The 25,518-nt window shown below is 42.2% G+C and overlaps 1 protein-coding gene across 1 annotated transcript; it reads left to right on the forward strand.

Moving 5' to 3' along the window:
• The first annotated feature begins 9,490 nt into the window (after positions 1-9,490).
• On the forward strand, positions 9,491-10,311 carry lrrc3 (leucine rich repeat containing 3). The gene has a single exon (XM_053440185.1). The coding sequence runs from the start codon at positions 9,491-9,493 to the stop codon at positions 10,289-10,291; it is 801 nt and encodes a 266-aa protein (XP_053296160.1). The 3' UTR covers positions 10,292-10,311.
• The last annotated feature ends 15,207 nt before the right edge of the window (positions 10,312-25,518 follow it).

A 25,518-nucleotide genomic window follows, 5' to 3' on the forward strand; every position in this document is an offset into this window, starting at 1 on the left:
GGGTATATGAAAGGTAGTTTGTAAGGAGGCCCATTAGGCTGCTTGTTCCAGTTCCTGTCTATACTTGGACATAATGTCAGTTTTTAAAGTTAAAGGGATGGTTCACAGGAATATAACAATTCTCTCCTTATCTGCTCTCCACTCTGCTGAGGGAGGAGTGGGTGACGGGTTTGATTCCACAAACACTTTTAGAGATTCAGGGGTAATCATCGCTGCAGCCTAAACCAAAACAACTGAAGTAACACGAGGACTGATTGTTTACACGTAAAAGAAACAACAGTAAACAGAAAACATGTAGGAATGAGTCACACTGAAAACGTCTCTGTGTTTTCCAGTGGATCATCTCCACATTATCCACTTTGAACACCATTTGTTGATTTTCTATTTTTCTCTTTCAAATTAGTAAAATCTAATTTCATGCTACAGCTGACAGTGTATTGATTAACTCGACCCCTGTTGCTCTCAATGAATCTGTCTTTCTCTCTCTCACACACACTCACACACACACACACACACATCGACAACACACCCGTCTGTCGTTGGAGTTGTTAAGTGCAACATTGCATTGCTCTGTTCACAGTAATGATGTTTATCTGCATACAGAGCAGGGAAGTAAAATTCAATCCTTCCACTTCCAGGTGTGAAAAGGATCAATATATATTATTACAAATATCACAGATTCTTGAAGATCCTGAAAAAAATCTAACAAACGGATGAAGCCACAAATATAATTTTCTCGGTGTTAATAGTTTAACACATTGTCAATGCAATTAAATTGCTTTTTTTCCTATTCTGCATCTAATATGACCTGCTCTGTTTTGTATGTAAGCTAATAGGCTAATCACCACCGTTATCGGCCACACTACTGTGGCATGTGAGAAAGAGCTGATAAGTATTTCCTGCAAAGTTTTGAAGTTGAAATGAAGGTGATATTTTCCAGGAGGTTTTTGGTTTTTGCTTCAACACAGTTTGTTTTTATTACCCCACCACAGAGAAGCATTTGTCTAAAGAAATCTGCTCTAACTCTCCATTAATAAAAGATATAAAAGGAAACCAATCTTTTGTTTGCGTTACAAGAAAAGATCACACATTCATCTCCGTCTGAGGTTAATATTAATACATATAAACTAATATATTATGCATTCCTCATTCATATGATGGACATTCTGCACTGAAAACTCATCCATGAAAGAATGGGCTCACAAGTCTGTGCTTCTTTAATGAAACAGGGTTTGCTTGCTTTCCTCATTCCTCCTGTTCAGACATAAAGTGACATAATAGTGAATATATTACAGTGATTAAAGCAAAACCTGTTTAAATATACGTAAGAATATTTGTTTGTCGTGTTGTTCAATATTAGCATTGGGTGAATTGTTGGTATAATAAAGAAAGGTTGTTAAAAATGTATGTATACACACATATATGCACAGTTAGTGGTTAATCCACACCACAAGTTCAGCACCTTTAATGAAAGAAGAGAATATTATGATTGAATGGCTGATGGTAAATAATGTTGTGCTTCCGGCCGTGCGTCACAACAGTCTGCGTGTTACTCCATGTCCTCCTGTCACACAGACAGCTCGTAACGTGTCACAGCTGCTGATCAGACCCCCCCCCCCCGCTGCCTCGGCCGCTGCCACAGAGTAAACATAACTGTGATGAATGGTTTCAAACTGCTGCCGCTCATCAGCACCCTGACCCACTTCCACTGAGATGAATTCACTTTGTCTGAGGAAAAGACCAAAGTGATGCACACGACTGAGCAGGTAGGCGACAGGAGGAGGAGGCAGCTGAGCTGAGTAATGTGTCAGCAAATTCCATCGCACTCCGAGGTTCATTACGGGGGCAGGTGGACAGGACGCTGGGGAGAGGCCTCCGGGAGAGACACTCTTTGCCTCCTAAGTAAATTCTTCCTCCACACACACACACACTGTCAGTGTCACAACTGGGAGGGGTGGGCGGTGGGATCTCCCTGAGTTGGATGAATGTGTTTTGTGTGGGAAGCTGCTATTAGTCCTCAAAGGGGCAATTACAGGCCCGGACCAGTCAAATTAGTCCTAAACCCTGTTTTATAGAAATAGATGGCGATCATTAGAAACTTCAGCAGGGTGTTAATTGTTGGAAGAACGTGGAGAGATGTCATCTTATTCCCAGTGTACCCAGTCCACCAATCAGCTTCATACTCCACAAACAGCATTTTGGGTCAAAACTTATTGTTACAGGAACAAAAACTAGGTCGGACAGAGAGGAAATTCATCCGAAGCCTCGTTAATTACAATGAAGTGACACAGAGGCAAACCTGTTGCTGCTGTTCAGTGAGATGAATGGATGCGTTTACTCGCATCTCACACTTTCCCTGCCTGCTCCCTTGAATTGATTAAGCAAGGTTAGCACAAGCTGGCGATGTGGAAAACCTCAGCTTGTTGCAGGATGTTATTTCTACTGCTCTCGCAACAGCTGAGCTCCAAATCCCTGACCTTGGCTTTCTTTTTACCCGAGTGTCAGAGTCCTCACATTTTCTAAAACAGTGGGTGTGTTTGTGTTTGTGTGTATTTTGTCAGAGTGAAACCATCCGATCCTTTATGAGGTGCGGCACAGGATGAAATTAACGTGTGAAGGTCCGGCAGCGTTTGTGTGAGATATATTTTAAGATTAAATTCCTCCCTCCCTGCAGCTGCTTGTGTTGTCTCGGGTCAGGCTGCTCTATTCAATACCCTCGAGCTAATCTGTTCTAATTTAGCATATTAGCAGCTGCTGGTGTCACCTTATGTTGGGACCCTGTGAATGATGGATCAGTGGTTATTAGTGGTCATGAGTGGTGGATGAAGGAGGGAGCAGAGCGGAGTGATGCTGCAGTCAGAGACAGTAAACACAGCGTCGATAGTGGTTTAGTCAGAAAGGCTCTTTGTGCCTATCCCTCCCAATATGATGGTTCCCAGTTTGGCCTGCCATCAGTGTGTGGTTCTTGTTATTGGTCCGGCCTGCACCCTGAGACATTTAACAGCGTTTACTAACTCTGCAGAATCTTTATTTAATGTATTATTATTAATTATTTAATCTTTATTTAACAGTTTAATGGCTTTTATTCTCTTTTACTTAATTCCTAACGGGCGCTTAAAAGTTTCCAAGCCGCCCGGGTGTTAAGACTGTACCTGAGTGTGGAGCCTGTGGATTGTCTGTTGTACAAGTTGTGTTTAAAGGAAACCAATTTAACTTCACTTGAATGTTTCACGAACCTGCAGAAATGCAATTACACAAGCAAGATAATTCATTTGGCTCACTGCATGACAGGCAGGACTTAGCTCTGCTGTATGGAGCAGATAGGTGGATTTAGAAAACACTCACTCAGACAATGTAACCACCATTAGAAAACACAAAGACCAGGAGGAAGGTTGAAGCTTCCCATGGCCAAGCTGTATCTGCAGCCATGTTATTTAGATGTCCAGCATGTGGCCCGATATCTCACCACTGATCCCAGAAATGTCCCAGAATAAACTCCGGCAGTGCTTGACAACTGGGTGTCAATAATATCTGTCCAACCAATCCGTTTTGAGGATTTGACATTTTAGTTTTCACCATAACGGACACGGACATGTGCTGATCTCCAAATGGAAACTACTATATCGAGCTGAAATACAGAGCTTTTATTTTGAAAAGTTCTGAACTTGGGTCTGTAGGTTGTGTCGATTCCCCTGAAAAAGCCGAAATGCAACATGTGAACAAATTACACCTGTGACAGAACTCATTCAAACTCATATATAAACCACACTCGTGAACAGAGACAAAACCAGTTCGGTTATATTTTTTACCAAAAACATTTATAGTCAAATCTGTGCAACTGAACACAAAAGCTGCATTTCAGATAAACCGGTAATAATAAATTACACAAAGTTTTCTAACTAAAAGTTCTATATCTTTTTCAGCCTCCATGTCAGATTGTGGTTCGAACACCAACTGTCTGTGACTTATTCTGCCATTTGAAAACTTTTGTATTATCTGCGAATATATGAGTGATTGAAATTTTCCAGGTGAAGTGAGTTGATCGTTTGGAAACCCGACACAAACTCTTACCTTCTTATATGTCACAGAACAATAAATGATAAACTAAAGGAGAAAAGCCGGAGCAATGTCCTCGGAATTGTTATGTTCATCAGAAATGAGGCTGAATACATAAATTCTCTGAAGGCCGATTCACTTTACTTTAAAGTAAAGTATATTATTTTATGAATATAAAATACTTTCCTTATAATCTAATTCAATCTTCTTAATTAAAAGGTTTTTGTACACAAAAGAACTCATCTATGAGGAAAGTTAAAAGCCTTCGAAGGTCAGAACATTGTGATCCCCCCCTCCCCCCCATCACTTCATTATATCTGTATTGCAGTGTAGTTTAAAAGCCCCACCTCCTCCATGTTAGTGGATGAGACATGGCACAAACTAACTCATACACATCACATTAATTTAGTCAAAGATGCATTCTATCACCTGAGATAGTTCTTATCACACTGACGTATCCTCCACTGCTCATGATTCATGTTTCATTAGTTATTTGATTGACAGCTGAGACTGTGCTGTGAGTACGTGTATCGGCAGCTTCTCTATACCGCGGCTGATCAGAGTCGGTTTCCACGATGTTCTGGCTTCATGTCTGGATAGTGGGAGGAAGTAGAGATGCACCATATGTCTTTATTGACAGTCCACGGTGGTAACACGGTCTGTGAGAGCAGCGACTCTTAAACAAAACAGTAAACAAAAACAAAAGAATGACACATAATCATAAGAAATTACAAACATCACTGGGATGTTTGTAATTTCCTTTTGTCTCTTTACAGCAGCTCTGTCATCGGACCACCTGAAACGCTGCTGCTGAGGATATCATTACGCTCACCAGGCAATTCTCCACTGGGTTAATGGAATGAGGTGGGATCATTATATACACACACACACAGACACACACATATATGTATCTGTGTGTGTGTGTGTGTGTGTGTGTGTGTGTGTGTGTGTGTGTGTGTGTGTGTGTGTATAAAGTGGATGACGAGGCCCCCTTATGGCTTGAGGGGTCACTGAATGGTGGGATTTGGAAATGATGGGAATAATATGCTGTGGCCTTCACCACATGAGCAAAACAACAAATGAGTTCAGGGACTGTATATATATATGAACATATATGTGTGTGTGTGTGTGTGTGTGTATGTGTGTGTGTCTGTCTGTCTTTTGTATGTGCAGATCTCTGAACCATTCATCTTATCAGCTTCACACTTATTACGTGTCTTACTTGTGGTCCAGGAAAGTGCAGTTTTGAATTTGGGGCGATTTAGATGCTAAATATGTTAATTTTGAATAAACTTTGAAACCTGTGAGGGGGCATATCTCTGGCAATTTGTCTTCAAAATAAAAGCACAACAGCACAATTGTTTTGTTACTGGTGCTTTATGTCCAGCTGAATAAGAGCTTTTATTTTTGACAACTTTTGAACTTGGGGTCTGAAGATTGTATGAAAAAATAACAGAAGTTAAGTAAATCATTCAAACTTATACACAAGCCACATCTGTAAACAGTAATACAGAAAATTTAAAATAATAAAAAATTTTAAACTACTGAATCTACAATGCAGATAAACCAGGAAGGATGAACACAACGTTTTTGTAACTTCACTCTTCACCATAGACTTTTTTATAAAACGCTCTGCACACAGGGTCCAGCACACAAACAGTAAAAAGTGACAGTATATATATATATAAATATGAAACTAGACTAGTGTTATATTATTTGAGGTCACTTTTTGAGCAGTTCAGTACTTCGGTGCCACACTGGGGGTTTCGACGAGGGACTGGTCCCATTAAAAACTCGCCCTCCTCTCTTGATCAGAAGGGCGCCTGGGAGCATCTGACCTACATCTGAGTCACATGGGGGGGGGAGCAAATGGAATTGGAAGGGTCGGTTAAACTCACTTTTCTAAACTTACATTGGCTCTGTTTTATAACCTGCACTAAATTGTAACAAAGGAACATTTCACGAGCAACCGAGAGCTGAAGGCTTTGTCACACAAAGACATTCTTTTCTATCAGAGCTGCAGTCTCACAGAAGAAGAAGCCTCTGCACGGATTGAAACAGCCTTGAGTTCAACTAATGAAATAAAACAAAAGAAAAGAGAAAAACACTGAATGCTCCATTGAATGTGTGGTCATGTACAGTCTGATCAGGTCGGATGGGATGTGACCTTATTCACCACATCAATGCAAATTCTATGCACTTCTATGGAAAATATGCTTGTTCCTATGAAAAGTATATACGTATACATATACAAAAAACAACCTGGGGACATTGTGTTTTATGAATTGTAATTTTTTGGCTGTTGGTGGCTCAGGGGTAGAGCGGTCGTCCTCCTCCAACCGAAAGGTCAGTTGCTCGAATCCCAGGCGCAGTGTCTTTGGGCAAGATGCTGAACCTCGAATCGCTTCTCATGTATAAGATATAAGATAAGCTGTATTTGTCACGTATAGGATTACACATGGTACAATGTGCAGTAAAATGTGTTATTGTGCCTGCATCCAGTTTTTTTAAATAATAAAATAAAAGAGGGGGGGGGGGGGGGCAGCAGAGAACAACGTGCTGAGACCTTGGAGCTGACATCTTGATCCACTGCAAACAAATCCCCCCGACATCCCAGTTCGTCTGATGCAGCACTTAGGGTGATTATAATAATCAATACACCTTTGGTCCATACGGAAGCAACACAACACCTTTCACACACGAGAATCAATTCCAGATATATTGTGTTCTTTTTGTGTTTATAACTAATTGTATCGTTCCAGGATTTAAGGATCTTTTAAACATTTGATAAAAAAAAAGACTCTTTACAGAAAGAGTGCAGGTGGGAAACATATCCACTCAGGTGTAAGGCTGTTTGGATTTATGATAATAATATTAATACTACTACTACTACTGCCACTACTACTACTACTACTATTACTAATAATAATAATACTAATAATACTAATAATACTAATAAATATTGATGGCAGCAGAGTGAAAAGTGAAGCGACTCAGGACCTGGTCGTGTGTTTCCTTCTCATTCAGCGTCAAGAGACAATTTTCAGATTCATCTTTTCTTAATGATGTAGATAATTGTCTTAGAGGAGAAAGGAGGGCAGCTGACAGAGAGACAGGCAGGAAGACAGACAGAGAGAGAGAGAGAGAGAGAGGAAGAGAGACGGACAGACAGAGAGAGAGAGAGAGAGGAAGAGAGACGGACAGACAGACAAGAGAGACATAGGAAGAGAGAGAGAGAGACAGGCAGGAAGACAGAGAGAGTGAAAGAGAGAGAGAGAGAGAGAGAGAGAGAGAGAGACAGACATACAGACAGAGAGACACATAGACAGGCAGGCAGGCAGATAGACAGACAGAGAGAGAGAGACAGGAAGAGAGACAGAGAAACAGACAGACAGACAGGTGGGGGAGCCAACAGAACAGCAGTCTGATCCACACGCGCACGGGACTCCTTCTGGCACCATACGCGATATGAAAGTGGGCGGGGAACTCGGGAGTGACGTATGTGACCGGTGCTGCACCTCGAGTCCCCCCCCCCCCCTCCCCCCTCTCCTGAACACCACCAGCGTCCTCAACAAGTGCAGCTGCCTCTGTCACAGGGAGACGTTGAAGAACAGGGAGACACGTCCGGAGACATGAGTCTGTCCACTAACTTCCGCGCGTGCAGCTTCGGAACTTTGCCGCGTCCTCGTCACTCGTGCCCGGAGCGGCGCGTGGCCGCGTGGAGACACATGTCCGCTGCCTGTCTCTCCTCTTGTCTGTCCACAGACCTCGGTCCTGACATGTGAACTGCTCTTACACTGCTGCAGCACCAAACTGAGATTCACACCGGATGGAAAAAATACATTTATTGTTTTCAGGATCAAACTCTTTACTGGTAAGTACACTTTTACAAATACTACGCTGCTATATTTAATAATCAAGTTGTTGTATTTATTGTATCTGTAATATTTAACCACAAAACCACTACATAGCCTAAAGTGATGTTTTATTAAATGCTATGGAATGATTCTTATTCTCCACTTCTAATGCACCATTAGTCTCATTCAGATCCACTCAGCATCAGACGTCTTAATGCTGCATGAGATCTTCTGTCCTACACTACATGTGAGGCTGAGACACGTTTAGGTTTTAATATCAGAGGTTATTTTAAACCGGACGGACACATCTGGTGGAGCTGCAGTTCAGTTCGCCTATTAAAGATCAGATCCCTGTGAACAGTGTGTGTCCACACGTGAGCCTTAATATAAACTGGTTAATGATGTGGTCGTGTTATAGGATCACTGCAGGGTGCACTACAGCCACACTCGTGTACGTGCTTGTGTGTGTTTGTGTGTGTGTGCGTGCTGGTGCCAACATCCTGTTCACACCTCCTGCTGGGCTTATACAAACCTGAGGGTCTTATTTAAAGTATGTGTGTGTGTGTGTGCGTGTGTTGTGTGTGTGCGTGTGTGTGGCCTTGATCTATGAAGTCCTTGCCAAAGACAAACAGTTAAAAAAAGAAAGAAAGAAGAGAGAGATGGAAACTGAGGGAGAGAGAGAGAGGCTCCGTGGGGAAGATGCCCGCGAGCACAGCGAGGGGTTGCGTGTGTGATCGGTTTTAGCCCACCAGAGGGTGCACAGTGGTAAAGTGATGATCCCTGCATGACACACACACACACACACACACACACACACACACACACACACACACACACACACACACACACACATACACACACATTTACACACACAGCCAGCTATTTTCATCATTCGCGCATGAATGCATGAGACACACAAAAGTCTTGAAACCAAGGATGAAAAATCATTGTTGTTGGAGTCTAGAGAAAATGAGATTTGTCATTTGTCCAGACATGAAATAATGAAGTTATTGATATAATGACTTGTAATTTTGTATTGAGGACAAACGTGAACAGGAAGAGGCTTTTACAAATTGATGACAAAATGCTCAGATAGTGAGACCACATTGGAAACAAAGACGCACAAAGCAGCCGAGATGCCTTCTCCTGTGAATTGTCGCGCTTGATCAATGCATGTTCATTTCCAGCTGTTACTGCCTTCTCTCTGCTTTCAATAACTATTTACCCGTTCAAGAATTAACACAATTTTCTTCTATTTCTTCATTTGCCCACAGAACACGTCGATTCCGGCTCCTGGCTCTTTGACGATAACTGTGATATTTCCTTTTTCCCTGCTGTCGCTGGAATATGCTCGATATTTGGATGAGCTCTCTGGAAATCTTTTTCAAAAGACCACTGTTGAATCCCTTCTGAAGGATTATCCTCTGAGGAGCCCACATGTTTCTGAGGATAAGCTGATCCTGTCTTTGTCTTGTTGAAAGGTAATGAGCCGGCAGTTATCACCACTTAACGCGGAGGAACAGGTGAGAGTATGATCGCTCTTGCCTGACAGGCCTCGTGGGAGGTCACTGCTGAACATGCAGGACTTAGCCGGGCCTGATGTGCCCAGGAAACATCCGATCTGTGATGGCTTTGCCCTCGTGCGGGGCCTGCTCCTTGGATTAGTCATGGCAAGTGCCCCGGTGCTGGCTTGTCCTACAAGTTGCCACTGCATAGAGAAGGGCGGCATGACAGTCGTCCAGTGTGTGTCTCACAACTTGGAGAAGATCCCGACAGATCTCCCTGGTGACACTGTCGTCCTGCATCTGGCGTCCAACCACATCACGCACATCCCCAACCACGCCTTCAGCGAGCTGCGCTACCTGCAGGAGGTGGACCTGTCCAACAACGACATCGAGACCCTGGACGCCGCAGCGTTTCAAGGTGTCTCCGACAGCCTCCTCGTTTTGGACCTGTCCAACAATCGCATCCAGAGTGTCCCCAAAGAGGCCTTCGCCCGACTCCGGGCCAAGATCAGCCTCTCCAACAACCCGTGGCACTGTGAGTGTACGCTGCAGGAGGTGCTGAGGGAGCTGCGGCTCGACCCCGAGACGGTGAACGAGGTGATGTGCCACACGGCGGTGCAGGAGGAGTACGCCGGCAAGCCGGTGATCCAGGTGCTGGACTCAGGGATCAACTTCTGCAACTTCCACCACAAGACCACCGACGTGGCCATGTTCGTCACCATGTTCGGATGGTTCACCATGGTGATCGCCTACGTCATCTACTACGTGAGACACAACCAGGAGGACGCCAGGCGGCACCTGGAGTACCTCAAGTCGCTGCCCAGCAGCTCTCAGATCAGCAAGGACTTCGACACCATCAGCACGGTTCTTTAGCAGGAGGCGTGTGTGTGTGTGTCTGTAAATATGTGAGTAAATGTGTGTGTCTGTAAATATGTGAGTAAATGTGTGAAGTCATGTACAAAAATGACTGAACAGCTGTTGCAACCAGAAAAATCACAAACGTTTTTTACAACATTATTCAAGGTCTCACTGGAAATAGAACAATTGTTTACCAACTTAAAAGAAATTAGTAGCACACTAAAGTTAACATGATATCTACCTGCTAATCCTCAAACGTCTTTCTGTGTGTGTGTGTTTGTGTGTGTGTGTGTGTGTGTGTGTGTGTTACCAGGTGAACCGTTCAGCTTTACGGCTTCACATTTGTGTTCTTACTTTCCTCAGTCCAAGCCAAGTGTACATTCAATATTAATACAAATTTAATAAACAGGCGACCAGTGCCCTGTAGCAGTCAGTGTGTGTGTGGCGGGGGGGGGCAGTGGGCCCTCAGTCTGTTAACCATTTGAACATGTCGTCTTCTGCGTTCTTAGATAAACTGTAGAGATCCTCAACTACAACAATCATAGAATCACTTCCTCTTTAGTATGTTGTCTTCTAAATAAATGTTTGTTCTATTGCCGCCATGCTTTATATCTAACTGATTCACAGAGCTTTTATTTTGAAAGGTTCCGGTGAACATTGGGTTGATTGTAGATTTAAACAATTTATTCTAATTAAATACGAGTAGAAATGTGTCTGTACGAGCAGATCAGGCAGCACTGTCAACATTTATAGCACAAAATCAGCAGAATGCTCATAAACGTCACATTTCCATGAAGGATGATTGATCTACAGTGGAGAGATAGATGCGCCCTGGTGTCGATCCGGAGGGAGGGAACCTGGACTAAGACGGATGAGGAGGACTGACGTGTCTCCCAGCTGCTTTGAATTGATTGATTTATGTACTTAATGTCTCACAGTCATGGTGAAGGCTACTTTACAAGACACAGGGGTTTCACTTTAGCTGTGCAGACACATGCATAAACCATGGGAGTGAAGCTGCTGGTCCAGGTAATTAGGTTTACGCTGCTCTTACTTGATGTGTAGCCGCGGCATCATGACATATTAGAGATTAAAATCAGTTTTCAACGTCTAAAAGATGGAACCGATACGTCAGCGCCTCCTCGCCAAGGTTATGTAAGGAGGGATGTAATCATGTTAATAAGAAAGGCAGTGTTCCAGTATTTAAAGGTTCATTTCACACACAGGGACTGACGCCTTGTCTTCACTGCTGCAGGTATTTTCTCCTCGTTCTGAAAAACCTCTTTGTCCACACGTCCTTTATTTTACAAAATATCTCCACGCTCACAGGTATCAGCATTAGTGTGTGACAGGGATTTAATCTCTTTCACACATTATGAATGAGAGAAACATACAATGGGTAATATGTCATTTCAGCCTCAGTGTGTGGGCTCAGTGATTAAATGACGATATCAGAGCCAGAAGCCCCATTTCCTGTCGAGGAGGAGAAAACATTTGGCACCGATCCATCACAGACAGACTTTCAGTTCAGTTCAAATGTTCCATTAAACTCAGAAGGGTTGATTATAGCACAGGTTGAAGAGGGTGGTGTATGTGTGAGTGTGTGAGTGTATGAGTGTCGTCTCAATTTGTGTTACATGGTGAACAAACAGCAGCACAATAACTCGCCACAGCCATTACTCCTGTTGATTTGATTGTAGCATCGAACTGTTGGTTTGGGCACAAAACCAGTGGATTTTATTTTAAAGTCTGCAGGTTACTTTGTTGGTTTAGGAGGAAACTGTGTCCAAGTGCCTACTCTGGGAATCCTACACCATAGCACTGTGCATGAAGATGGGCAACAGTAGGGTTGAGACCTCGCCAACCCCCCTCGCCAATGTAGCACTCAGATTCAGATGCATCCTATAGACCGAGCCACTTCCTGTGTGAGGCCGGGAACCTGAGTCATAAAGGTGTCAGAAGGGTGGATCTCTCTGAACGCTACACAATGATAGAAAACACTTTCAAAATGACCTTTTTATGCTTTTCTGTGATTTGAAATCTGTCTGTAGCTTTCCTTATGTGTTGATTCCCACTCATCCAATAGATCCAACAGGTTAAAATAACCTAGGTATAGAGACTTGCTCTTAATTCAGCATTTTAGCTTTCAGTCATGTTTTTACAGAGTACCACTGAAGGGTTCTGTGTGTGTGTAGTCTTGTGTGTGCTGGCCCACATGTACACAACCTTTACAACCTGGAGAAATGCACATGTCCTCTGTGTCGTTGTGTGAAACCCTGTACTGTCTTTAGCTGAAGCAACATCAAAGTGTTTGGATGTCTAGAAGAACTTGTACTTGTCTTTTTTCTTCATCTCTAGAGAACAACTGGTCTGAGCTCTGTGATGGAAATGAAAAGGGCTCCAATACTTTTGTGATAATAATGTGATTATCAAGTCTATTTTCTATCTGTTTAAATTTTGTGTGTTTGTTTTAGTGTCTGGATTTCAACACCTTACCAGCATTTGAAAATAAACAACACAAATCTTATTTTTCGTCTTTTTCTCCAGAGACAGCGAACGGTTCAGATCATTAATCATAACTTAATTAATTTACACTCCTTAGATTCACTTTAGCAGCAGAAGAGAAAGCTGATCTGGGACATTTTGTAAAAACAGCTGTATTTTCCCTGCGTGGACGTAAAATGTTACTGACAGGAATTAATACTTCTTTGGATGAAGAGCAAAATACCCAGAGACGTGTAATAAATTTTATTAGATTTTATTTTTGTAATGACTTTTCAGCAGAATGTCCTTTTTTGCCCACAAGTGAGGCAGTGCCCCAGTTTGAGAACACAACACTGAAATCGATGAAAGACTCATTACTGGGAGAAACCTGTGCCTGCTGCATCACTTTTAAAGCCCAGTGTCTCAAAAGCTTTGTGACACAGTGTAGTCATTATTTGTTTGTGTTTTCTTCAACCTTCAGCACCACACTTGTGGGTTGTGGCTTTTGTTTTCTTTCTTCTGGACTTTGTGTGAGCAGCATCTTCGGTGTCAACTTTTCAGTTTCGGCAAATAATTCGGAGATGCAAATTGTGGAGGTGAGTTTGTTAGAACGGGGCTGTGTTAGTGTGTTAGTGTGTTAGTGTGTGGTCCTGAAAGAGAGGAGCTTACGAGTGGTGACTCAACGAAACCGACCAAACCATTGAGTCTTCTTTCATCTAAACTACACGTTCATAGTATTATTAGTGAATCACGGTTTATTTGTTATCATTACCGAGCGACAGAAAACTGATTCGCCGAAATGTTAACCTTCTTCTTTTTCTTTTTGCAAACGCCCTATGGTCTCAAATTGTCTTCTCACAAGCTCAGAGTTCACAGATACCTTCCTCAGCAGGAAGTACACCTGATCCTCGCACTCCATTAGACCTCACATCGTCAACGAGACCCATAAATAATCCTCGCTGTCGGGAGTTGATACCCACAAAGGAACCACAGCCTCGGATTTAAAGGTGCTGACCCTCATCCCAAACCACCCAGTGCCAGGAAAAATAAATAAATGATGCTTACCTCACTTTTTTAAAGTTGTCCATGATTTTTTATGTGGTTTTCTTTGGCCTTAAAATCATTAAACGCTTTTTCATTGCCTCCTCGGAGAGTTTCCCTAATTGTTTGTTATCTCCTGGTGATGAACATGTAGAACCAGGCACTTAGCTGGAATGTTGCCCATTCATTTGGCTTCTTGTGTTTGTTCACGCTCTCCGTTTGCCCTTTACACCATCTGTTCACTGGAATGCTATTTGCATCTTTGTTCGAGGCTCATCATGTCTTCTCATGAGGAAGACATGATGAGCCAATTCATCCCTGTTCAGGAGACTTTCACCTGATCCAGTATCTCTTCTATTTACAGGGCTCAGATGCTACCTCGGTTGAGGTGAAGTTCTCTATAGGTTATTAATTAAAAGTTTAGATCATTTGGGCAAATGGTGTTATTCTGTTTATCCATTATGAACCACTTTACTAGTAGTTGTACTTTACTACCAGCCAATACCCCTTGTTCAGCCTAGTTCAGAGGTCACAGCAGGTCAGTAAATCTTTGCTGTCCTTTAGTCACCCACACAGGGATTCGTTTCTACACCTTTCATTCAAACTTTTGCATAATGATCAATATATTGTGAATAATATAAAACTATTGATTAGTTCAGCTTCAATGAAATGGTCGAAACAAGTTTAATATGAGGTAAAGTCAAATGAAGCAAAGGTAAAGGAGACATGTCAAAAGTTTCCAGTTTTTCTCTGTCATCTAGTAAATTATTTAGGTTTGACCGATCACAACGGATTGGGCCAGCTGGCCAATCAGAGCAGACCGGGCTTCATCAGGATGGGGAGGGGGGGAGGGGGGGGGGGTGCTTAAAGAGACAGGAGCTATAACCAAGTGTTCCAGACAGAGGCTGAAATGAGGAGCTGCAGCAATGGACAGTTTTCTAAACATTGTGTAATGTCCAGTATGTAAACTCAAATTAAATTGATGAAGCCTAATATGAGCATATCTCCTTTAATTGTGAACTATTGATCTGACTTCCTAAAGGTTTGGACTCAACAAAGAACTTAGCTTTTTCTTTTAAGCCTTAAATGAACATCTCATTTCTGGTGTATGACAGACTGGGTCATCCTGAGCTGTAACCCCCCCCCCCCCGTCTGCAGTTGACCAACCTCAAACTCTCTTGTCTCATGTATTCAGACAGTTCGGGCCACTTGGAGGACAGGGGTAGCAGGTGGCGAGGAAGCTGCCAAAGAGAATCACAGTTTGATTTCCAGAAAAGGTAAATGTGTCTGGCTGAATGAAAGTGTCCTTGAGCAAGGCGATAACCAGCCACATGCCCAAATCTCCCCAACTTAAGGGAGATTTTAATGCATTTCATTCATCTTCACTCCAACTATTGTGGTAATCCACGCTTGAAAGTTGATAAAAGATGTTCTCTATCTTAGGAAAACAGCTTTTTTTCTGCAGTAGTGTGCGTGCTTCATATAATGCCAGTATTGTTTCACTCGTCTTATCTCAAAGACGATAATAAGCATCACTTGAGGCTCCTGCACAGAAATACGCTGGATGGCTATAGTTTTCATTTGATATGGATAATTGGATTCTCAGTTGCCACATGTATTCAGATAAAGCATCAAGTGAGGGATATATCCTTACAGCGTCATATTCACAGTCTTACTGAACATCAGAAAGTCCTGAGCCCTGAACTGCGACACTGTGTATTGTTTTTCATTAATCCTGTATAGATGAAAGAGGCACTTTGGTCTCCCACAGGGTCGGGAGCAGTTTGTCATTACGCTGCCTCAGAAAAACTACAGTCACCGTCTCAACTCCACAGGTGTCAGGAGGAGAAAGTGTCCAATTAACCCCCCGTGATACTCCACCAGCACCACCGGCCCAGTGGCAGCTCCTGCTCTGGCTTTAGCTCCTGCTCCGGCGCCATCTTTTACACTTCTGTGGACGGGAGTTTACCAGTACAAGGATGCTTATATGCCATTTCATCACAGCCGACTTTATAGGAAGTGATAGTCCTATCTGTAGATATTGAGTTTAGAGTAGTGTTATGTGTTTTTCCTGCTGCATGAAGGGTAAATACTCTGAGAACTGAGCCTTTTTCGGCAATCCTGGAAATCCGAATCCCCACAAAGAATGAAAAAATAAAAGGTGTTCACACAGAGGTTAATGGCAGGCTATTAAGTGCGTGTACATGCTCGCCATACTTGACACCAGCTTTTGGAGAGCATTGGACTTGAATCAATACCTGAATTTCACAGTGTAGTAAATCAGATTTTCAGTGTAGCCACTAGAATGAGGTGACCTGCTTCAGAGCGATGTTAAATAAATCGATTTTTACGTGTGACGTGAACAAGGTGGTGGCCACAGTGACGTGAGCAGCATCAATCTCTGCCCCTGAAACAACCTGCAGCACACGTTGGTTCCAGTACATTGACTGTGATGTTCTTTTTGACAGAGGAGGTTTGGAGTCAGTGCTGTGATACGCACATGAGTTCATGTCCTGTACTTTGGGTGTTAAGGTTACTTATATATATATAAAATACTATTGTTAATGTACTAAACATTGTGTGGAATATGTTCGTTCACAGTTTGGACAGAAGTTAGAAGATGAATATCACTTTCATGTTTCTGAAACAAGAGGAATAGACGGACGTCACTGAATGTAAACATATTGAAAAGCTATGGCAGAAAAAGAAAACACTGACAATAACTAGTATCAACACCAATGGGGTTGATTTTGGTGACTAACAACTGGACAGATTACCAAAAAACTGGATGAGGTATAAGTCAGGTTAGACACCATAAAATGATGGTGTGGATCCAGTTATTTTAAATTTGTATCATGGATCCTGATGCAGGAAAGCTGATATATTTAATGGAACTGATATCTACTGTTGGGCCTCGGGGGAGGCTTGTGCTCTGCTGAGTGACAGGTTGATTTTGGCTCAGCATATATAGGTTTTTGCCAGAGTTTGCACAGCTCAGCTAGAATTCAGATAAATGCGATAATGAGGGTGAAGAGAAGGTGTCTGTGACGTGTGGTGGGAGCTCGATGGAACACCAGGCTGGTGGTTCAACCAATTAACAGGATTTAATAATCTGTTTTAGATTGTTCTGGCTCACTTTAACGTGTTCCTCTTACAACAGGTGCTTTAATATGCTTTTATTTGTCCAAAGTGACTTACGTAATATGCATTGATCATTTGACAGATAGGATTTGTTCTGACAGATCGTGGGTTGCTCAAGGCGAATTCTTATTATTCCTGGGATGACATTGCACCATCTCATCCACGACACCAGAATGTATCTTTGGCCTCAATTATGTATTTCTGTCCACCCCCCCCCCCCCCACGGCCATTTGTGGACAGCTTTGCTTTGGACTTGAGATGTTAACCTTCACAAAGGCTTTCAGTGTTGGTAGAAAACACCTTTACTGCCACAATACAACTATACTGCAACAGGAGCTACACTCGGAGTACACACTGTATTTAGAAGCTGCATTTTGAGCCCCTCTTCCTCTGACACCTTTTTTAGGAATGAGGAATTCACAGTGTGAGGCAGGTAGGAAGTGGGCTTAGGGAGCTTTTAATTTACACCTCATAGTCATGCCTTTCCTTTATTATACCAAAATATCGTATTTATGTGATATCACTTTCATACATCAAAATGTGTTTCCCAGATTTGTTGATGCGCCTGGACTTTCTGAGTTGTGCTGCATGGGCCCTCGGAGTGCACTTTACTTTTGATGGAACCACAAAGAGGAGACTTGCTAGTCTGTGGCTTATTTTTATATCTGTTTTTTATCTGAAGGCACAAGATGAAATAGTACAGAAAAGAATAAATCCTACCTCCATTTAGAGTCCTGTGCCAATTTTTTTTCGACGACTGAATGGAATATAAATTAGATACCGTGCATTCAGTGAGCACTATATAGAAACCTTTTTAAATGGTCATTTTGGCTCCATGGCAACATAGAGCTGCCTTCACTGCATTACCGACTCCAAGGATGTTGTGGTGACAAAGGGATGTGTGGGTTGCTGAGGGTAATGTGGTATCCTCAGATGTCATAGTTCCTAATCAGGGGCTCAATGCCATCGTTTATTTACAGGACAGCAAATGGAGTCAGGATTCAGGTCTCATCTCCTCCAGGCTTCGTTGGAAATTCTACAGAATGTTTATTGCTCTGTTTATTATAACAGTGCCAAGGACATCATTAGATTCTTCATCCAGACAAACCAGAGACTTCACTGGGAAACACCTCCATCCAGTTAAAAACCTAATATCCCCTGAGACGGATATCAGACGGTCAAAATATCAAACCATCGCAGCAGAATCAACGTTCTAATCTAGTCATTATGAATCTGTTTGTATGGTGTATGTGTTTAGAATGCCGATGTGGGCTTTTGGCACAAACAAGCACAGCACCTCCTTTTCAGATTTGCTAATGATAATGAGAAATGCACTGCGCTGCAATGACAAGTATGTTCCATAACACAAAGAGTAATAACAATGCAGAGAAGAGCTTCTGGAGAGTGTTGTCAACACCTGCTTCAATACGTCACTTTATTGAACCAGCAGGAGACGAGGACCACGATCCCCAGAGAAAAAATGATAATGATTAGCTCTTCCTTCTTCTCAGTGGCTGGTGATTACTCCTAAGTGTTGCTGTGACAGTGGTATTGATTCACCCTGATATTCATCATCCATTCGCCTCCGGGCTTTGTGTGAAGCTCCAGCAGCCCGACCCCTTGAAGGACGCTGACAAAGGTAGAGGTAGAGATCCTGGAGGACATATTCAGAAAGATTTCACTCATTTCTATTTCGTGTCTGATTGCATCTAGACTTTTATCTAGTGAAGCAATTCCTCATATAACAATTCTCCTCAGAAACACAGCAACTCCACAGACATGTAGTGCAACAGATACCTGAGCTATACACAACACAAAATTCATTACATGTGGTGGCTGCTCTCTGTTGATCTAACTAAAGGCCACTGAGACAATAAGCCTCTGTGTGGTTGTGATGCTGCAAATGAACTCATACCCGCCTGGATTCTCTGCTCCGGAGAGGATGATGATCAACAGATGCTTGAAATCATATTACCTGGCGGGGGTGCACTCGAAATACTGATTCAGTCTGAAGTGTTTCTCTGTAATCTCAGCTTGGGCAGCATGTCTACCAGCAGCTGTTCTGTAATGTACACTACACACTGAATACAGATGTGTAACAATGCATGAAATGTCAAAAAGACATTTAAGTAGTGCTGTGGCTTTTTTCTACACAAAAATCATGATACAATTTTAGTTTTAGACATTAGTTTAAAGAATGAGGCTGGTGAATATATTATTTTTATTGTGAACAAATCCCATGAAAACCAATCACTGGCGAGTATATAGGCTCATGATCTTTACTCTCGTCCAGGCAAATTCTCAACTAGATAGATGGATAGATGGGTAGATGGATAGATGGGTAGATGGATAGATGGATAGATGGGTAGATGGGTAGATGGGTAGATGGGTAGATGGGTAGATGGATAGATGGATAGATGGATAGATGGATAGATGGATAGATGGAAAGATGGGTGGATGGATAGATGGATAGATGCATAGATGGATAGATGGAAAGATGGATGGATGGATGGATAGATGGATGGATGGATAGATGGATAGATGGATAGATGGGTAGATGGGTAGATGGATAGATGGATAGATGGGTAGATGGGTAGATGGATAGATTGATAGATGGGTAGATGGATAGATGGGTAGATGGAAAGATGGATAGATGGATAGATGGATAGATGGAAAGATGGATAGATGGATAGATGGAAAGATGGATATATGGATAGATGGATAGATGGAAAGATGGATAGATGGATAGATGGATAGATGGATAGGTGGATAGATGGATAGATTGATAGATGGATAGATGGATAGGTGGATAGATGGATAGATGGGTAGATGGATAGATGGATAGATGGATAAATGGAAAGATGGATAGATGGATAGATGGATAGATGGATAGGTGGATAGATGGGTAGATGGGTAGATGGATAGATGGATAGATGGATAGATGGATAGATGGATAGATGGAAAGATGGATAGATGGATAGATGGATAGATGGATAGATAGATGGGTAGATGGATAGATGGATAGATGGATAGATGGAAAGATGGATATATGGATAGATGGATAGATGGAAAGATGGATAGATGGATAGATGGATAGATGGATAGGTGGATAGATGGATAGATTGATAGATGGGTAGATGGATAGATGGGTAGATGGAAAGATGGATAGATGGATAGATGGATAAATGGAAAGATGGATAGATGGATAGATGGATAGATGGATAGGTGGATAGATGGATAGATGGGTAGATGGATAGATGGATAGATGATAGATGGAAAGATGGATAGATGGATAGATGGATAGATGGATAGATGGAAAGATGGATAGATGGGTAGATGGATTGATGGGTAGATGGATAGATGGAAAGAAGGATAGATGGAGAGATGGATAAATGGATAGGTGGATAGATGGATAGACATTATTCATCCCAGAAGGGAAATTACAATGTTCCAGCAGCCATTAAATACACAAGTCTCACATAATCCACAAAACACAATCTGGGGAAGGTGCAGAATCAAGTGTGTCTCAAGTATGTGTAGATATAAAGGTAAAGAAGTGAAAGAGTAAGATAGTTCTCTGGTGTTTTAAGGAGAATAGTATGGAGGGTGAGGGGGGGGATATGGAAGTGGAACCAAAAGTTAATTTGAGGATATGTACGTGAATTTGTTGTACGCCCTTCTAGTCAGCTGTCACTTATTGATTCAGCATGTGTTATACCTGACGAGCATGAAAACACATTTCATTTAGCATCATAACTAAGTGCTGGTCTGTTCTATCCAGTGCAGCATCTGCAGCTGACCTGGTTCTCTGCCCCATTTGGCACCTCGGGCGTTGTTCTGGGAAATACACAAAAAAAAGTGAAACCACAAGATTAGTGTTACAACAAAACTGCCGTGGGCTTTTCCCTGATAAAAGTAAAATCAATCTTCTAATACACCAGGGAGGATTCATTGAACCGGGCCCTCAGCCTTGAAGTGATAAACGGAGACACAGGCACTTACCCGGTGACAACTTCTTACCAATAAAGAGCCGAGAGAGGAGAAGAGGAGTTCTGTCTGCGCTGGACTATTCCTCTGGGAGGATGAGCAGCTTGTGATACCTGTCGTCCACCGGCCCCTGCTGGGTCTGACTGTTCATCAGTGAGTGGAGTTCATCACATCTACAGTATCTAACTCTGCCTCACCGTGTAGCAGGAGAACCAGGAAGAAAAGAGTCCCTGCAGTCAGTTTCATCTTCTTTCAACGCAGACAGAAAAATGATATGAGCACTGGGAACGATTCAGCATATTTCACCGTAATGTGTTTATACCACTGCCGCCTAAAAGCATCTATCATCCATATATAGATCATTAAAAAACAAGAAAAGCAGTGCATCTGCTTTATTAGATTGTTCTATAACCACTGGCGACACATTCATTCATAAATAAGGTCAACGCATAACAGTAAGTTCTGTGAAAGCAATGTGACGGGTCCCTAATTAAATCTGGGAAGCTTATTGTCCCTTTTGGTTTCTGCCCAGGAAAACTACACAAAGACTCGTGTCCTGTTACAGAGGAGTGGAGTCGATGCTATAAACAGTCCAGCCTCTGAGTGGAAGTATTTATAGTGGTGGTGCTGCCTCCATGGCTTCAAACAAGGGACACGAGATCTTTACTTAATCTTACTCTTATAAAGAAGCTGTCTCGACTCATCCTACAGCTAAATATTAGAGATATCTAATCTGACCCTTTATCCCGATTGGCTCCTCTAACACCTCACAGACTCAGTAAATATTCACATCTAAGCAAATGATGAGAAAAAGCTGTTACCATTTCTATAAGCTCTGCCTGCTGAGCTTTATATCACTGAGTAACTTCACTTCTTTATCTTATTGTTTTAATTCCGTCCATCTTTGGTGTTTTTAATGTCTTCTCACTTAAAAGATCATTTGACAGTTGACGTGTGGTTCAATAAATTCTATTCATATTTGCTTTACTTTGAATTTCATCACTGATTTCACATTCAAACGTGACTGACAGCTGAAAGGAGAAGCAACTCACACAATACAGATAAAACATGAAGTGATGATGCATGACACCTCTTACAAAAGGGTTGAAATGTAGTTGTTAAGTGAAAATATTCCCAGTTCAATCTTCTTTTGACATCAAGAGATGTCCTGGAACACCAAAACGTTGACAGGTAATCATGAAGAGTCTATTTCTGTGTGTGCGTCAGTATTTAGACTGGGAGTCGTCTGTTTGACTTCTCTGATAGAAGTCAGATTTAAACACGATGGAGTCACACCAGTGGGTCAGCGGCTGGATGAAGGGCCTCAGACAGAAAAACAAAGAATAACTCATAAAAAATGTAATTTGTTTGGGACATTGTGACCTCTGAGAAGGTCTCGTGGGTGTTACACGGTTTATTGTGAGTCTTACAGTGAGGGACAAAAAGAAGCGTAACCAGCTGATCGAATGCACCGGAGGACAATAGGTCTGATCTCTCAGCTGATTGTGTGATACCTCTGCAAACAAGAGCTTCTCAGAGGTCACAGATAAAGGAAACCTCCTCTGGGGCTTCGTGAGTTTATTCAGCGTGCAGGTTGTTCCTTTGTTTATCACAGTTGACGAGTGTCTCAGTGGTTTGAACCTTTTTAAACTGGTTTCCAGTTCGTTTTAGAATTGGTCTTAAGGCTCTTTACGAGCCCCTTAATGGTCTGACGCAGAACACTGAGGATCTTTATCCCGATACAACCCTGCTCACACCTTCAGACCCTGTGTCAGGCGCCTTTTAACTGTTATCGATTTTTCGACTGAAGCAAGAGTGACAGAGCTTTTGAAAGGCATCAGGCTCAGGAAAAAACCCTGCTCAAGGGAATAAGGCAGGCTGCGTGTTGAAAGCTTCCTTAAAATCAAAGCTTAATAATACCTTTGAACCGCATTCCCTGATTTGATCTAATTCTAGTTTTTAATATTGTATTGGGAGGTTAATGCCTCAGCTCTGTCAGATGTTTCGTGTTTGTATTCTTTTATGTATTCTTGTATTTGTTTTTATGGTTTTCATACACTTTAAGTTGTGGTTTTACCCGTGAAGCGTTTTGAGAAGCTCTTTAATAATAGAGATGACTACACAAGCAAATAAAAGTGGAATCATCCATTCATTCATGAATTTGCAAATTGCTTACAAGAGAACTTAAATTAATCAAAAGGTGGGACAGAGCAAAAGTGTCTGTCAGTCATGACCTTGCCTGTTATTCATAAATTACACTGTGTTCAAGTTCCTTGTATAGAGCCGTGGTTTTAAATTTAATAGTTTTCTGACTTAAGTATGAATTTACACTTTGTAGTTCATCCACATTTAGTTATTGTTGCAATTGAAACTGTTTAAAAAACTTACTGGCACCAAAGACCCTACAATCCCTGGTTTGTTCAGGTTATAGGAGCTCAAGCATGGCTGCGCAAACCTGTATGTGTCTGTGTGTTTGTGTGTGTTTGAGTGTGTGTCTGTGTGTGTGTGTTTGTGTGTGTGTGTGTGTTTGAGTGTGTGTGTGTGTCTGTCTATGTTTTGTGAATCTCCAAAGGGAAGCTGACACATCAATTGAGGTGTTAAAACATTTAAAGGACCCCTCTCTATAATACAGCTTGGCAGATTTCTACTGACGGCAAATGGAACAGACGTAGAGTGCAAGTCACATGTTCCGAACTCTGACATGAACTCTATGAAATGTTAATACTTCGAGTCCCAGACTTCCCCCAGACTTTGCTCTTCACATATTCTCAGTGCATGTCTGAAAGTGGCTGTACAAAGGCAAACACACAATTCAAGTTGGAACGAATTCGACATGACACACAACTAGTTTGAATATAATCAATATATAAGAATATATATGAATGTATTATGGTCAATTTAGAGTCTCCAACAACCTAACCACAGTCTGGATTTTCTTTGGACTGTAGGAGGAAGACAGAACCTATGGACGTTCACAAGTCGGGGGGGGGGGGGGGGGGGGGGGGTAATAGGACAATTAGCCTTCTTTTCAGGAGAAACAAGGCCACTCATTCCCACGGCAGCAGCAGCAGCTTGCAAAGAGAATTCCTACAACACGCGCTCCTGTCATCCAGTAGAGCCGGGTGCATCTAGGCAATTAGGCGGAGTCGCCTCCATCCTGGCAAGAGTGGATGCTATTTTAGTTTGGGAATATTCACCGGGAAGCACAAGGTCTCTGAACTGGATCATAACAAGTCCTTCGGGTGGATGAATCAAGCACAAGTGCAGATTAAGATGACGTACCCTTAAAATCCATTATCAGTACTTTGAACTGGCCTCGATGCAGAACCTTGAATCGACCTCTGTGAATGAAAGGTGCTTCTCAGATAAAATGACCCAACCAATATATATCCAACCCGTTCACCAGGATGTGAAGCCCATTCTAGTTTGTGTATTTCTACAAGCAGTGGACCAGCCGGTGAGGGATCACACAACATCAGTGCTACACTTCACGGATCAGGGCGTGTGCACACAGTGGAGGAGCATCTCTTAAAATCCTCTCGGCTCTCGCACTCGGCTAAGTGCTCAAAGCTGCCGAGCAGGAATGTGGAGCAGGCGGCTATTTTGGAGAAGAGGCTAAGAAAAGACTGACTTTTTTTTAAAATCATGTCCAAATGCTGCTTCCATCCACTGCTCAAACCAGTAAGGCTGTTCAGGGTCATGTGGAACCGGAGCCTCTCCCGTCTGTCACAGGCGCAGACACACAAAGAAAAATCCATTCTGAGACTCAATCACATCAAAGGGCACATGGGGACTGACAAGTTGTGAAAAATGACAGCGCTGACATGGGACCTGGGTTGTAATCAGGTCACAGCACTGGGTTGAAGTGAGACAGGATGGTGTTCTGGTTAATACGAGAAGTTCAAGGTGACCTTGAACACAACATAGTCATTGACATTAAAGAAAAACCCATGACATTTTCCTGATATGAACCTCAGGCCTCGTCTATACTACAACAGATATATTTATATGCACACCACCTTCATTTTACTAAATATTCCTGCACAGGCAGATTGAACACAAAAACAACAACGAACGCTCAAACAAGCAACCAGGAACCCCAGAGGAATGTGGTACAAATATTCTCTGCAAAATTAAGTCACGAACTTCTAGAAAATGTTTGCAGTTGTTAGCAGCCATCAGCGGATGTCTCCAGTCGTGCACCTTTACATATTTGCTCTTGCAGATTTGTCGATTCCGATCATAATAACTATGAGAAAGGGGTAAATATCAATTTCTTTTACTTGGCACTCAGGCTGTGTACAGTTAAGTTATTGAACTTTCCCAAACTTTTGCTTCAGCTCTCTGAAAGTGGGCTCTTACAAAGTGTGTAGTTGTACTCGTGTGCCGTGGTTTTACGTAACATTTGGTGAGAGGCATCGATCACAAGGAGCAGAGAGCTGCAGAAACGAGCTGAAAGCTTCAAATCGAGAATCGTCCTCGTTCACTTTCAGCAGAATCAGCAACTCTTTCCCATCAGAGGGACACATTTCATACGGTGTTAAAAATATCTTTAAAGATGTCCTTGTCCTGTTTCCTGTATATATTGC

Source organism: Pleuronectes platessa, chromosome 14 (assembly GCF_947347685.1).
Source record: "Pleuronectes platessa chromosome 14, fPlePla1.1, whole genome shotgun sequence".
NCBI lineage: Eukaryota > Metazoa > Chordata > Actinopteri > Pleuronectiformes > Pleuronectidae > Pleuronectes > Pleuronectes platessa.

Excerpts from the sequence above, each read along its gene's own strand:
- lrrc3 (XM_053440185.1), top strand. The coding sequence starts at position 9,491 with ATGCAGGACTTAGCCGGGCCTGATGTGCCCAGGAAACATCCGATCTGT.